At 47.5% G+C, this 15,733-nt stretch overlaps 1 protein-coding gene across 5 annotated transcripts in view; it reads right to left on the bottom strand.

Moving 5' to 3' along the window:
- Positions 1-276: 276 nt before the first annotated feature.
- The window catches only part of OFD1 (OFD1 centriole and centriolar satellite protein), a 42,638-nt gene continuing 27,181 nt past the window's right edge, over positions 277-15,733 (bottom strand). The window contains exons 14-23 of one of the 5 annotated variants that reach the window (XM_045472257.1): positions 15,131-15,261; positions 14,466-14,577; positions 13,326-13,919; positions 12,714-12,837; positions 8,585-8,685; positions 7,569-7,688; positions 4,305-4,462; positions 1,539-1,691; positions 723-793; positions 277-422 (exon numbers count right to left, since the gene is read on the bottom strand). In XM_045472257.1, the coding sequence (XP_045328213.1) occupies positions 380-422; positions 723-793; positions 1,539-1,691; positions 4,305-4,462; positions 7,569-7,688; positions 8,585-8,685; positions 12,714-12,837; positions 13,326-13,919; positions 14,466-14,577; positions 15,131-15,261 (1,607 nt within the window). In that variant the 3' untranslated portion in view covers positions 277-379. The other 4 variants (XM_045472258.1, XM_045472255.1, XM_045472256.1 and 1 more) reach the window with 4 other exon arrangements.

Below are 15,733 nucleotides of genomic sequence, written 5' to 3'. Positions count from 1 at the left end.
TCAGAAGGAGAGCGTGGGGAAGATGGCCTCCTGTTTGGCAGGGGGTAGGCAGCCCAACTCTGGAGAGGAAAGCAACAGAGGAGACTTCTGAAACATAGGTCCGGAACTTGGCCAGTAAGTTTTCGAATACAGATCACGCAAGACAAAAATGGGGAGGTGAAAACAAACCTACCACCCCCAGCTCCTTCTAGTGTCAAACAAAGCCTGAAGAGGTATTGCCAGACTAGATGATTTTTCGTTTATAACCCAAATAAAATTATGAGAAACACAATCACATGGGATTTCACGTAAGATTTTTATTGAGGATTTTGTGTCGTTACAGAAAATCAACAGGCTTCAAGTCACATTACATGGGTAAGGCACTCAGCAGCAAACATGGTTACCAGAAGTCATCTGGCCCTTCGGGAGAAAAGCCTGTGAAACTAAATTAAGGAAAAATAAAATATTTTTATTAAATTTTTGTTAAATTTATTCAGGGATCTTTATCATGTTCTCATTCTTTCCCTGTGGGCTTTGTGCCCTTGCTTACTATTTATTTCAGAACCAATTTCACAAATTAAAAGATGCTGTTTTTTTTTTTTTTTTTTTTTTTGAAGTCCCTAAATTTTGATTGTTTCACTCATTTCTCACAGGCAGACTCAAACATCTGAACACTTCCCTTGGCTGACACAACCCACCACACGATGGTTTGTGCAGGCAACATCACGTTGGGGGAACCATACCTTTCGTCTTTGTTGCTAGATGGCAGGGTTTCCACTTGGGAGCCTTCTCTGACCACCTTTGAACTCTGATACCAAGAGGGAAAAAGAATTTTGAAATTACACATGTAGGAATTTTATTCAATACTTTGATTTCTCTAACAACTCTGAGATAAAGGTCATTTAAAAAACTGAAAAAAAGGTGACTTCTAAACATCAAATTTAGTAGGTATATCAAAATAAACCACCTGCTACCCATTCTCAACACCCAGTGTCTGAGACTTAAGTATTTAGGTCTCAGAAAGCACTAATGCATTTTTTATTCATGAATACACCTTTCATTTTTTCTTTCTTGTTCTTAAAATAATGAGACAGGGGCACCTGGGTGGCGCAGTCGGTTAAGCGTCCGACTTCAGCCAGGTCACGATCTCGCGGTCCGTGAGTTCGAGCCCCGCGTCAGGCTCTGGGCTGATGGCTCAGAGCCTGGAGCCTGTTTCCGGTTCTGGTCTCCCTCCCTCTCTGCCCCTCCCCCGTTCATGCTCTGTCTCTCTCTGTCCCAAAAATAAATAAACGTTGAAAAAAAAAAAAATTTTTTTTTAAATAATGAGACACATGTGAACTTTTATCAAATTTGACACATAGAGATCTCTTCCATCTTTACCCAAACAAAAGTGATGAAATTTGGCCAAGAGATTCAAGGCTCTATTTGAACTTTGCATCTTCTACGCCTCAACTTTTGGTCTCCGATGGAGAAGGCAGATTCTCATCCTAAGGTCTTCAAGCAAACCAAAGCATCCCCCGGCACCCCTTCCACAGACAGCCGGTCCAAAGCATCAGCACCTTATCTGCAGACTCCTGGTCTTGATTTTGCTGAAGAATTCTCATGTACCTCTCCAAAGGATTTTCACCACAGACAGGCTGGTCTTTCGTTTCTTCAACAGTCATTTCCAGTTCTTTTTCCATTTCAATCTTCAATGATTCTTCAATCATCCTCTGTGGAATACATTAGGCACCAGCATAGGAAACACAAATATATCACAACAACTTTTAAACGTTTAAAAATGCATAGTAATATAATCCTGATCCTGTAAGTACAACCTGCATGCCAAAGAACAATTTCCTTAATTGAAGTCATTGCCATGCAAGAGAAACCAAGCCATCTCAATGAAGGAGGGGATTAATTCGCCTCACGTGTCCTGTGCTTTAGGCCAAATTAACCAGGAGTCCAAGAACATCCATATGGAAGATTTCAAGACAACTCAGCAAGCGTATAAAGTGACAAGAGTAATCCACACGCCTGGAACCACGATCAGGACCAAGAAGGCCAGAACAAACCCAGAGGAAGGATGAGGACAAGGGAGCCCCTGGAAGGCACCGGTGACCAGCAGTCACTTCCCCTGGGTTACTCTCATCCCACCTAGCTGACCTCGGAAGCTTTCTTTAAACCCCATTTAAAAAAGGCAAGATCTAGGGGCGCCTGGGTGGCTCGGTGGGTTAAAGCATCGGACTCTTGGTTTTGGCTCAGGTCATGATCTCATGGGAGTTCAAGTCCCGCGGTGGGCCCTGTGCTGGCAGTGCAGAGCCTGCTTGGGCTTCTGGCTCTCTGCCCCTCCCCCGCTCATGTGCGTGTCCTCTCTCCCTCCCACCCTCTCTCACAAATAAGCTTTATTTATGGCTTATTTCCAGGACCGGAGGAGAATGCATGCCAATGAGCTCGTAAAAGCTCCTCTTTGTTGTGAAACTCCTAAGGTCTATGTTATACACAACCTCTCTCAGTCTTTTAAAGGAAAGGAGAAGATTGGGACGCCTAAAGCAGGCTTTTAGTAATACTAAACCTACTAAGATTTGTATGGAACCATAAAAGACCCAATAGCCAAAAACAATCTTAAACAGCAAAGCCAGAGGTATCACAATCCCAGGTTTCAAGATAGACTATGAAGCTGTAGTAATCCAAACGGTATGGCACTGGCACAAACAGACACACCGATTAATGGAACAGAATAGAAAGCCCCAAAATAAACGCACACTAATATGGTCAATTAATCTACAACAGAAGAGGCAAGAATATACAGTAGGGAAAAGACAGTCTCTTCAATAAATGGTGCTGGGGAAATTGGACCACATTATGTTTATTTGGGGGGGGGGCAGGCAGAGACAGAGTACGAGTGGGGGAGGGGCAGAGAGAGAGAGAGAGAGAGAGACACACACACACACACACACACACACACACACACACACACAATCTGTAACAGGCTCCTGGCTCTGAGCTGTCAGCACAGAGCTCGGTGGGGGGCTTGAACCCTGAGCATGAGATCATGACCTGAGTTGAAGTCGGATGCTCAACCGACTGAGCCACCCAGGTGCGCCTGGACCACATTCTTAAAAACAAGCTCAAAAAGATTCAAGACATCAATGTGAGAACTGAAACCATAAAACTCCTAGAAGAAAGCATAGGTAGTCATCAGACATTGGCCTTTGACATTTTTCTAGATAGATCTCCTGAGGCAAGGGAAACAAAAGCAACAATAAACCATTGGGACTACATCAAGATACAAGCTTCAGCATAGCAAAGGAAACCATCAACAAAATGAAACAACCTACTGAATGAGAGAACATTTTTGTAAGTGATATATCCAGTGAAAGGTTATCCAAAATATAAGAACTTACACAATACCAAAAAAAGAAAAAAACAAAACCCCAAACAATCCAATCAAAAATGGGAAGACCTGAATAAACATTTTTCCAAATACATTCAGATGACCAGCAGAGACATGAAAATATGCTCCACATCAATCATCAGGAAAACGCAAATCAAAGCAACGAGATAGGACGTCACACCCATCAGAATGGCCAAAATTGAAAAGGCAAGAAACAACCAACCCACGCTGGCGAGGATGTGGAGGAGTCGTCACTGGTGCAGCCACTCTGAGGAACAGAACGAAGGTTTCTCAAAAGATCGAGAATACCATTACCACATGACCCAGTGAATCCGTAACCGGGTCTTTATACAAAAAAGCCCCAAAACGTTCATTTGATAAGATATATGCACCTCTCTGTTTACAGCAACTTGATTTACCATGGCCAAGATATGGAAGCAACTGACCGTCCATCCAAAGACGAATGGATAAAAGAAATGTAGTATATATATACACAACGGAGTATTAGTCATAGAAAGGAGGAGATCTTGGCATTTGCGACAATAGATGGACCTAGAGGGTAGGATGCTAAGTGAAGTCAGAGGAAGACAGATACCCCATGATTTCACTTATATGTGCAATTTAAAAAAACAAACCCAAAACACCCAGGCTGAAATACAGAAAACTGGTGCTTGCCAGCAGGATAGGTGAGTGGCGGATGGGTGAAATAAAGGGGGTTGAGAGGTACAAACGTCCAGTTATAAGTTACAGAGACGTCAAGTACTGCATAGAGAACACAGTCCGTAATACTGCAAGAATGTCGTATGGTAAAAAACCAAAACTAGACAAAGTTGCCCGCCACTCCTAGGACTTTGGGACACAGCAAGGACCTCCCTCCCTGAGAGCAAGGGACTCAGGAAGGGCACCGTGCCAACGCCGGTAGAGAGAATTGGGTTGCACTGATCATTACCCGCTCTTGATCCAGCTTCTCTAGTTCTCTTCGTTCCCTTTCTAAAGCTTCTTGCAGTTCACTCTTCCTTATTTCTTCTCTTTGCTTTTGTTCTGTCATGTGCTGTTCCCATATTTTTTCTTCTTCCTCCTGTTCTCCCATTGGTTTCTTATCTACACCTAATGGGACAGAAAATAAAGAGCAAGTCGTTTCCAGCATCAGATTTTTCAGCTGTAAGCAGGACTGCTTCGCAGGGGCCCTTCCCAAGACTCAGGAACAATCTGCCGGGTTCTCAGAGGGCTCTTGGCCTGTTCCATCTGTGAGCCCCCAAACCCACTCCGAGCACCACGCCCCGCCTTTACTTGGCTGAGATGCAGATAAGCCACCCTGACCACGATGACTTTAGCTGCCTCCCATGCCCCCCCATCACATCTTCTCCCCGTCTTTGCCCACCTCCTCACTGCTTCCCCAGGCAAGCCCTACCTTTCCACTTCTTCCTCTGGTTAGGAGCCTCCCCCCATCTCTAGGATTCAGACTTAACCGTTAGTCCCTATTCATTTACACAGCCCCCACCCCTTTTTTTTAAGTATACTTATTTGAGAGACAGAACGCAAACTTGTGTGTGCACAAGTGGGGAAGGGTCAGAGAGAAGGGGAGAGACAGAATCCCAAGCGGGCTCTGTGCGGTTAGGACAGAGCCCCACGTGGGCTCAAACCCACACAGGAGATCATGACCAGAGCGGAAACCCAGAGTCGGATACTTACCTGATTGAGCCCCCCCCCAGGCGCCCAGACACAGCTCTCTTGTAACTCCCCGCCTTGCTCCCGTGCAGGGGTGCTGCAGTCTCTCCTGCACCCCCCATGGGACACCACCACACCCTCCCCCTGGTCTAGCCAAGTAGCTGCCACCGCCCACCTCCGCCGGGCTGATCCCCCACCTTTCCCATACCTCCCTCTCCGGTCCTGACCTCTCTCCGTGTTTGCTCACACCCATGTTTCTACCGGGCTCCCTGCCATCGACACAGGAGATCCTGCAGCCCCGGCTTCCTAGCTGAACTCCTCATCCTTGTCCCTGGAGTCATGCTCTTGCCACACCACGTCCACTCGGTCACCAGGGCTTACACTTTCCTCTTCCTCCTCCTGCTGCAGTTCAGGTCCTCATCACCGTTCACCCGGGTGGCCGAAATCACTTGGTCAAGGGTCTCCGTGACCAAGGTCTCTCCAGGCCTCCAGGCAGCCCACCTTCACCTGCGTGAGCACCAGTCACTTCCGGATGTGCTGTGCACACGCTCCGCTCCGGTGGAATCTAAACCCGTGGCGGTCAAGTGCCAAACTGCCTTTTCCCTTCCTGCCTGACCTCCTGGATCACCTGAACGTTCATGTCCGAAACCTCCCGTCTAGGCGCTGGCACGCACACGGGTGCCCGAGTACAGTGCCGTCTGCCCTGCTACCCGCTCGCACGTCCTCCTCAAGCAGATGTGCTCCCTTCCCCCAAGCCCCACCCAGGACGCCAGCCCTCACCTGAATGCCACATCTTCTGTGAGCTCCTCATTCCTACAGTGACAAGTGGCCACTTCAGCGCCATATTCACACAGTACCTTGTACCTGCCTTGTCAAAACCCATAAGCACCCGCCTCCCTACTTCTGTCCCTTCCGGCCAAGGTCCGGGTTTGAATCGCCTGTTCTCTAGGCTGCCAACACGTCCCCACGCCTCACGTGTTTAACTTGATCTCAGTTCCACAGAGGACTACGCTGACCTCTCTCCTCCAGCTCTGGTCCAGAACCTCAGCTTTCCCAGCAAGGCTAACACACAGACAAGCACAGATTCACGACGGGACTTCCAGCCTCGAGGCTGTGCTCTAGTCACCAACCAAAAGTTAGCGTCTCCCACAGGAGAGTGGCAGCACAGTCTCCACTTGATCCTGGTCATGAAATTCAAACCCTAGAGGCGGCCGCTGGCCACTTGCACAGGCAGAAACGCAGCCTCCTGGCTGGAGGCACGTCACTCGTACGGAGCGGCGACCTCAGGGCGAGGATGCGGTTTGGGGGAAGATTTCAAGAGACAATGAGGAAAGGGCTCCTTCCCTGCGAGGTGTACTTGGTGGCTCCAGAGTGGCAGAGGGAAACCTCTTCGGATGGAAGAGCAAAGAGAAGCACGGTTTCCACTGGCACAAAGATACCAAGTTTTAGGCTTTACCTCCCTTGGCGCCCAGACGAAGACGTGAAGCAACAGATCTGAGAGTTCCTCAACGATCAGAACATAACCCCACCGTTTAATAGTAATTTAAGAAGCCGTTTATTGTAACGTACTGTACCTGTCAGAAACAGAAGGCCTGTCAACTCAGTTCGTGTCCCTTATTCTATTGCATTATTTCTATTCCCTATTCACTCCAGTGTCTGCCCATCAGAGCTGCTCTAGGGAACCACTGTCCCCATCAGCTGTCCTATCAGATGCCATCAGCCATGGCCTGCTGACTGTCCTGCTAGAAGCTGCATGAAGCAGGGGCAGCTTCCAGAAAAGCATCCAATATGCAAAAGGCTCTTAATGGAGTCTGAGTGAGCACTTTCCAGAAATGACTTGCTCTGGAATCAGCAAAAACCAACCCTCTTGCTCCTTTCAGTGATTCCTCATATTCCCAACTGCGCCTGAAACCAACAAACTGGTTTCAAGAAGCATCCCATGGGTTTTAGGGCTGATGCTCTGCCGATGTTTGGGAAGGACCTACGGGTGGTTTTACTTGAGGCATTTCCTTTCACCTCTGAGGCTAAAACACTCTGGTCAAGGAGAAAAGGACACGCCTGTTGCCTGAGCCCTGGGGCAGAGCTCAAATGTCTCCACTGGGGAGGGAAGCAGGCGGTCTGGAGAAGGGAAGAGGAAGGACCAGGTGGGCCAGGCCAGACAAGTCTGACACCCAGTTCTCCTCCAATGTCATCAGCTTCCCTGAAGATTGAAGTAGATCAACTTTAAAAAAAGAAAAACCTTTATGTATTTTGAGAGAGAGAGTGTGAGGTGAGGGACGATGCAGGGGGACCAGAGAATGCCAAGCAGGCTCCAGTTTTCAGAGCAGAGCCCGATGCAGAGCTGGAACCCACAAAGCATGACATCATGACCCGGGTGGGAATCAAGAGTCAGACGCTCAACCTACTGAGACCCCCAGGCGCCCCGGGAAGGTTTTTCTTGTCCGACTTTAATGCATGGAAGAAGCAAATAACTAGAAAACGAAGTAGTATTAACTATCACTAATTCGTTAACTTCTTTTGTGGGTTCCAACAAAGCAAAACTTACCGGGGTGGCAACAAGCGAGAGGTCCGGCAGACACCGCGGCGGCGGCAGCACCCACGTGAGGCACGTCGCCAGCAGGATGGAGGCCGTCCACCTCAAACTGCCTCGGCGTGCTCCCTGCATCTGCAAGAGGTGCGAACGCGAGTCCTCAGGAACCACAGCGAGGGAAGGGCGTGCGGCGCGGCGGGGGGACCGCTCGCTCCCAAGCATCAAGTCTCGGCCAGAGCAGCCGGGCCAGCTCTAGAGTCTGCATCACAGCCGCCTGTCTGCCCGTGTTCACGTCTGCAAGTGTTCTTTGAGAATTACATTCATTCACACGATCAAATCCGTCACCCACCAGGAAAATCAGCTGAGTCCCAGAACTCACCTGGTTGCTGCTAATCGTTTGAACTGTATTTAAAATCATGATTTAACGAGCCTAACAAGGGGGAGTCACAGGGATTTTGAAAAGTTTACCAAGCCATTTAAATGTTCAAAATATTCTACCTTTCACACTTAGCGATGACACTCACAAGACACGATGACAGCTTATATACAAAGCGGGGCCATGGCCAGGATACCATTTCTAGACTCTTTAAGCTTGTAGTATTTTACCTCTATTCTTTAATTAAACAACGGGCTTTCTAAATCTGAGGCAGTCAATGGAATCAGTGTAATTCAAACAAAACTAACTTAGCATGCTCGTGTTCCATAAAAGGAGAAAAACAAAAAAAATCATTTTAAATCTGAGGCAATCCCAAAAGTGGTAAACTGAATTGAGGATTCAATTAGAGGCTTAGCTCCCACTCTGAAATGGTGAACTATCCAGAAACATTTAATGAACAGAACTCCGAACAACCCCCCACCCCCCGAAAATCTTTGTGATTTAAAAATGAGGTTAATATCTGTGGTTTTACCACAAAAATCAAAATGTCCTAATCTGTAACAGCTTTGCTTTTTATGACTGTGGTTATGTCTCACCAGAACTAAGCTTTCTACATTCTTAACTTCTAAAAACCAGGACTCCTATTTGAACTTACATTCAAAAGATGATCCAAATTCCTCATTGTCCTTAAAAGGTAGCTTGTCTGGATCTGAAAGTTCTCCTTGTTCTTCAAGTTCTGTCTGTCTTTGATGAAGACTGGATTGGAAGGATAAAATTCAAGGATGTCACGTTGAAGGAATATAAAACCCCAGAGGGCAGGATGACGCAAACTCTTTGGGACTCAAGAAACTGTTGCAGAAAAGCAGTTTTCCCTAGACTCACAGACAACAAGGACTACACTGCAGCGGACACCCCCCACGCACTGGCTGGGAGAGAAGTGCTACACTCATCACCATGCTCTTCCCGGGAGCAGTTTATTTCTTAAAGAACCCGAAAACGTTTTGAAAACAATTGTGCACACTGCCAGCACGTGCCGGCTGAGGGTGCTACACTCCAAGCCCCCTATAAACTAAAAACCCCTCTCAGCACACGTGTCTCGTCTTTTTGGTTTTATTACAAGAGTGATCTAAAAAACCATTAACACCATTTAGGATAATAGGCACACGTGGCAATTTTCAACTCTGTACAGTAAAATGGAATCCACATGCAGAAGCCCAGAATGAAGGAGTCAGCATCTCCTGCCATGGGGACTAGGCATCAACAGGGGTCCCACAGGAGACCCGAATCCCAGACTGAGCCACCCACCCCTGTGCTCCTGAACACACTCACCCACGCCTGCTTAAGCAGTCGTACCCTAGGACCCACTACCAATTGAGGGTTTACTTCCATTATATGCAAATTGGAACTTCTTAAGATCAGGAACAAGCCAAGGAGGTCCACTCTTCCCACTTTGACTCAACATAGTACCAGAAGTCCTAGCCACGGCAATCAGATGAGAAAAGGCATCCATGCGGCACCTGGGGGGCTCAATCGATTAAGCAGCTGACTTTGGCTCAGGTCATGAGCTCATGGTTCGTGAGTTCAGGCCCCGCGTCGGGCTCTGTGCTGACAGCTCAGAGCCTGGAGCCTGCTTCAGATTCTGTGTCTGTCTGTCTCTGTCTCTGTCTCTCTCTCTCTGTGTCCCTCCCCGACTTGCGCACATGCTCTTTCTCTGTCTCTCTCAAAAACAAACAAAACAAAGGCATCCACATTGGAAAGGAAGAAGTCAATGGTCACTCTCTGCAGACAACATGATCCTATACATAGAAAACCCTAGAGACTCCACCAAAAAACTATTAGAATAAATGGATTCAGTGAAGTTGCAGGATAGAAAAATACCCAGAAATCAGTTGCATTTATGTATGCTATTAATGAAGTAGTACAAAAACGTAAGTAACTCCATTTACGATTGCACCAAAAATAGTAAAATACCTAGAAATAAATCTAACCAAGGAGGTGAAAGACCTGTACTTGGAAAACTATACAACACTGATAAAAGAAACTGAAGAGGACACCAACAGAAAGCCAGTCCATGCTCATGGATTGTGAGAAGTAACATTGTTCAAATGTCCCTGCTACCCCAAGCAATCTACAGATTCAATGCAATCCCTATCGAAATACAAACAGCATTTTAAAAATAATCTTATAATGTTTATTTTTAAGAGAATGAGAGAGAATCCAAAGCAGGCTCCGGGCTCTGAACTGTGTACACAGAGCCCAACATGCGGCTGCAACCCACAAACTGTGAGATCATGACACAAGCCAAAGTCGGACGCTCAACCGACTGAGCACCCTAGGTGCCCCCCCCCCCCCAACAGCATCTTTAATAGAACTCGAACAAATACTAAGATTTGTATGGAACCGCAGAAGACCCCAAAGGGCCAAAGCAACCTTGAGAAAGAAGATCAAAGCTGGAGGGATCACAATCCCAGATTTCAAGATATGCTGGAAAGCTATAGTAATCAAAACCATATGGCACTGACAGAAATAGACACACACGTCCATCAAACAGAATGGAGAGCCCAAAAAGAAATTCACGTTAATATGGCCAATTAATCTGACATACGAGGCAACAATATACAATGGGGAAAAGACAGCCTCTTCAGTAAATGATGCTGGGAAAACTGGACAGCTACATGCAAAACAAAGGAACTGGACCACTTTCTTATACCCAACACAAAAATCAACTCAAAAGAAGCTAAGGACCTAAACCTCAGACCTGAATCCATAGAAATCCTCAAAGCGAGCACAGGCAGGAATTTCTGTGACAGCAGCCTTTGCAACATTTTTCTAGGTAGGTCTCTTGAGGCAAGAGAAAAAAAATAAACCACTGGGACTACATCAAAATAAAAAGCTTCTCCACAGCTTAAAAAAAAAGCCATCACCAAACAAAAGGCGTCCTACCCAATGGGAGAAGAGATTTGTAAATGATAAATCCAATGATGTCCAAAACACGTAGGGGCACCTGGCTGGCTCAGTCTGTTAAGTGTCAGACTCTTGCTTTTGGCTCAGGTCATGATGTCACAGTTGTGAGATCAAGCCCTGTGTAGGGCTCTGTGCTGGCACGGAACCCGCTTAAGATTCTCTCTCCCTCTTCCTCTGCCCCTCTCCTACTCTCTCAAAAAAGAAAACTAAAATATGTAAAGCACTTATACAACTCAACACCAATAATCCAAATAATCCTACCAAAAAGGCCAGACTACCTGAAGAGACAGCTCCCAAAGACGACACGCAGATGGCAAAAAGACACAGGAAAAGATGCCCAACATCACTCATCATCAGGAAAACGCAAATTAAAACTACAAGGAGCGATCAGGTGACATGTGTCAGAATGGCTAGAATCAAAACGCCAAGTACCACCAAGTGTTGATGAGGGTGTAGAGAGAAAGGAACCCTCCAGCATTGTTGGTGGGAAAGCCAAGTGGTGCAGCGACTGAAAAACGATACGGAGCTTCCTCAAACGATTAAAAATACAGTTACCGGATCATCTAGGAATTCCACTCTTGGGTATTTATGCAAAAACAACAAATACTAATTTGCAGACATCTATGCACCCCTCTATTTACAGCAGCATTACTTACAATAGGCAAGATCAGAAGCAACCCGAGTATCTACTGACTGAAGAATGGATAAAGAAACATGGGTGTGTAAGCATGTATACACGCACCATTACCTAACGGGATATTAGCCATAATAAAGGATGCGATTTTTGCCATTTGCAACAACACGCATGGACCTAGAGGGCATGATGCTAAATGAAATAAGTCGGACTGAGAAAGACAAATACCCTATGATTTCACTTCTATGTGGCATCTCAAGAATAAGTGAATAAGAAAGAGTAAGACCTCTAAATACAGAAAACAAACCGACAGTTGGGAGAGGGAGTGGAGGGGTGGGCAGAAGGGTGAAGGTGGGTGGGAGGTAAAGGCTTCCACTTAGGAAACGAGGAAGCCACGGGTATGAAAGGTACAGCACAGGGAATTCGCTCAAGGGGAGTCTAACAATACTGCATAGCAGCTACACTCGTGGGGAGCACAGCATAACGTCCGGAGTCCAATCACTATCCTGTACACCTGAAACGAATCCAACATCGTGAGTCAACTATACTCGGGTCCAAAAAAAAAAAATTAGAACGTTGTTTATATTTTAAAATCCGAAATATTTTTGAGTGACTAACAATGTGTGAAAATGTTTTCAACTTTTTTATATATTTTTTAGAGAGACAGAGACACAGAATGAGCAGGGGAGGGGCAGAGAGAGCAGGAGACCCAGAATCCGAAGCAGGCTCCAGGCTCCCAAGCTGTCAGCACAGAGCCCGACACGAGGCTCAAACTCAAACCGTGAGATCATGACCTGAGCTGAAGTCAGACACTTAACCGACTGAGCCCTCCAGGGGACCCAAAAATTGTTTTCAACTGCATTTGTTTTTGCAGGTTTTGTACATTGGTTTTATCTTTATAAACTGAGTCTACTCTTGCAACTATGAAGATGTTTATTGACCCCATCGTCTCTGTTCTACACGCCAAGCCTGGCAAACCAGTAGAAATTACTTACTTGCTAAAAGGAGTTATTTTCTCCAAGCAGGTTATTTAGAGGATTCTCAAAGATCATACGTCATCTTACAATCTGATTACAAATTCTGTACTGCCACGTGGTCTTTCATATCCCTCAAACCCCCAACAAGTCCAGCGTGAGACCGGTGAGGCTACCCAGAGTGGGTGTGGCCGAGGGGAAGGCGGGGTTACCTGGCCTGCTCCGGAGGGCTGGGCAGCAGATGGAGGGAAGGGCTGTGCCCGGACTCAGAGGGTGATGGCTGGGGCGTTGTCTCAGGACCAGGACTGCAGCCAGCAGCACCGGATCTGTCCCCACCTAAGGGGCAGAAAGCTTGACCATTACAAATTGCAAGGAGAAGGTAGCAACGTCGTTTCTGAACAGTTCTGTTACCTTCAAAAAGCTAACATTACCCTTGCAAACAGTTGGGTAGGACACATAGATGATCTACCAAACTGATGATTCAAGCACCTAAATACAACTACAGCAGTGACAAACATGCAACTCACCAGAGGTAAAGGGAAAGCCACCGGTCACTCAGCACAGGTCTGCATGCCGAGGAAAATGCTAAAATGGGACACTACCCCACTACCTCCCTCGGCATCCCCGCCCCGTGTGGGAGACGCCACCGTCAGCCAGACAAGGCAGGTTGAGACCGAGGACACGACTGCTGGAGCTCAGGCTCTGCCAGGCTCAGCTCCTGCTCCTTCCTGTCGTCCGGGCTGCACTCTCACTCGGTTCAGAGGCCCTCTGAGCACCAGAAGCTTCCAAATGCAGAGCACCCCGCAACCCTCTTGGCAGCTCACCTTCCAGATACACTTTAGCAAGGAGGCTCCTTTTGGCCTTGGGCAGGGGAGTGGAGGAGAGGCGTCTGGAGGGCGTGCCCTTGTGCGGCCGTGCCTCAGAAGCCGAAGCGCTGCTCCTGTCCTCCTCGGGTGTGCCTGCCAGAGGCTGCTCAGGGACAGCCGCGTCCTCTGCGGAAGTACGTCTTCCAGGGAAACCGGAAGTGGTCTTTTTGAGCGTTCCTGTCGCATGCAGGGGTGGCGGGCTCTTGGCTGAAGACCTTCCCGTGGGGCGTGGATGAACTCTTGGATGGTAAGTTCGGAAAGCTTTCTCCAAACGTTCGGCCTCTTGCTCTAGCTCTCTCACCCTTGCCTTGGTCTTGGCTACAAACTCCAGGTCAGAATCGGGGGAACTATTCCCGGTGCTCGCACTTGGGTCACTTGCGATCCTTGACAGAAGCATGCCTGCCATCAGCCTTTCCAGTCCGAAAGCATCTTTCAAGAAATCCCCGTTCAGGTCACCATTGTGAGGTACCACCACGTTGCCACCCATTAATCCGCTGATGGGCCGATCGAGCAGAGAATTCTTTGGGTTGCGGTACACCTCGTTCTCTAGGGCTATGGGTTACAAAACGACAGTGTGAGAAAGGATGGGAAAAGGTGGAGTATAGAGTTAAGAGAGATCAAGAGCATTATTTTGCAAAAATCAAAGTATTCAGGACAAACTCCCACATTCAACACTTTCTGAAGCTGCAGTCATGATCAACATTTATCAAGAGAGTGCATGTACCAGCTATGGCTTCACAGGCCTGCTTTCTTCACGCAGAGGGGGGAGGGGGAGAGAGAAGGGGGGGGGGATACAGAATCCTAAGCAGGCTCCAGGCTGAGCTGTCGGCACAGAGCCTGACATGGGGCTCAAATCCCCCAACCGCAAGGTCATGACCTGAGCTGAAGTCGGACGCTTAACTAAGCCACCCGGGTGCCCCAAGACAAGAGTTTTACTTCTAAGGTGACACATTTCTATAGCTTTTCCCTACTGTGAGAATTACAACTTCACTGAATCATCATCATTACGTGCTCACAAGCATCAGAAGCTGCTCACATTCTCTCTCCCACGTGTGCACCCACACACCCACCCACACACAAGTTAAAGAGGTGTCTAACCCGTCTGGGTTTGTGTCAGTTGCAATTTCAAATCGGCCACCTGTCTCGTTAACCTCTTTACGGAATCTTCGTAATCGAGGATCTGGGCCTTCAGCTGTGCAGAACGTTCAATCTGCCAAGATTTAGACAAGGAAAAGAAATCAATGTAAAACCAATCACACAGCATACTTCCAAAGGCACAATTCTCTCATCGGGCTGATTTTCTTTGTCGATTTGGCCAATTCTCGGCAGCCAGACACCCATCACCCCCGGGGTCCAGATGAAACAACAACAGAACCCACTAGCAAGTTCCACAGCTCCTTTTTCACCCCTCTCCAACAACAGCTACTCCAGCACAAGAGGCAGACGTCAGAAAGAGCATCAATACTGTTGCATCACAGGGGGGGAATCAGGTACTTTTACCTGGGAGCACCAACAGGGATTGGAAAACTGCGTGTTTAGGGGGGGGTTTACTTTCCTCTCGGTTTTATTACTATGGGGAACCTAAGGTCACACAACAGCTTGAGTTTTCTCCAAGGACAAAGAACACTGGGGGAGTAATCAGCAGACTGGGGGCTCATTTCTGATGCCACCGGCTGACCGGTGCCGGTGTGGCGCACACCGAGTCCCCAGGCCCACAGAGCGGCCCTCCCACCAGATGCCTGGGTGAGCCAGGCAGTACTCACTTCACTTTGCAGCTGCTTCTGCAGGTTCTGCCTGTGGATCTCGAACTCCTTATGCTCACACACGATAGCGTTCTCTGCTTTCTTTAGTTCTTTCTGAAAAGCCACCAGCTCTGGAGAAGGCGGAGCCAGGTCTGTGAAGGTAAAAAAGCCTGCTCATCACCAGCCTCACGTTTTCTCGTTTCACCTAACAAAAGCAGCTCAAGAGGCTTTACATTGTTCTTCCCTTTGTACATGATAGTAATAAAGGAGACTAAGAGCCATCTTGACTCACCAACTTCCCAAATAATTACTTTAAAAAAAGCTTATTTAAGTTTACTTATTTTGAGAGAGAGAGGCCGAGCACGCATACGCACGCAAGCACTGAGGGACAGAGACAGGGACAAAGAAAGAATCCCCAATAGGCTCTGCACTGTCAGTGCGGAGCCCGGTGCAGGGCCTCCAACTCATGAACTGCAAGATCATGACCTGAGCCGAAATCAAGAGTTAGTCACTTAACCGACTGAGCCACCCAGACGCCCCAAGAGAATTTAATGCACATGACTGCACACTTTACAGCTCTCCAGGATTGTACTCCCAGTAAAAGAATTCTTTCAAATCCAGAAA

The sequence above is a fragment of the Leopardus geoffroyi genome, chromosome X, assembly GCF_018350155.1.
Source record: "Leopardus geoffroyi isolate Oge1 chromosome X, O.geoffroyi_Oge1_pat1.0, whole genome shotgun sequence".
Lineage (NCBI taxonomy): Eukaryota > Metazoa > Chordata > Mammalia > Carnivora > Felidae > Leopardus > Leopardus geoffroyi.
Note: the sequence above shows the minus strand (reverse complement) of the source record. Positions and strands in the feature narration are given on the sequence as shown.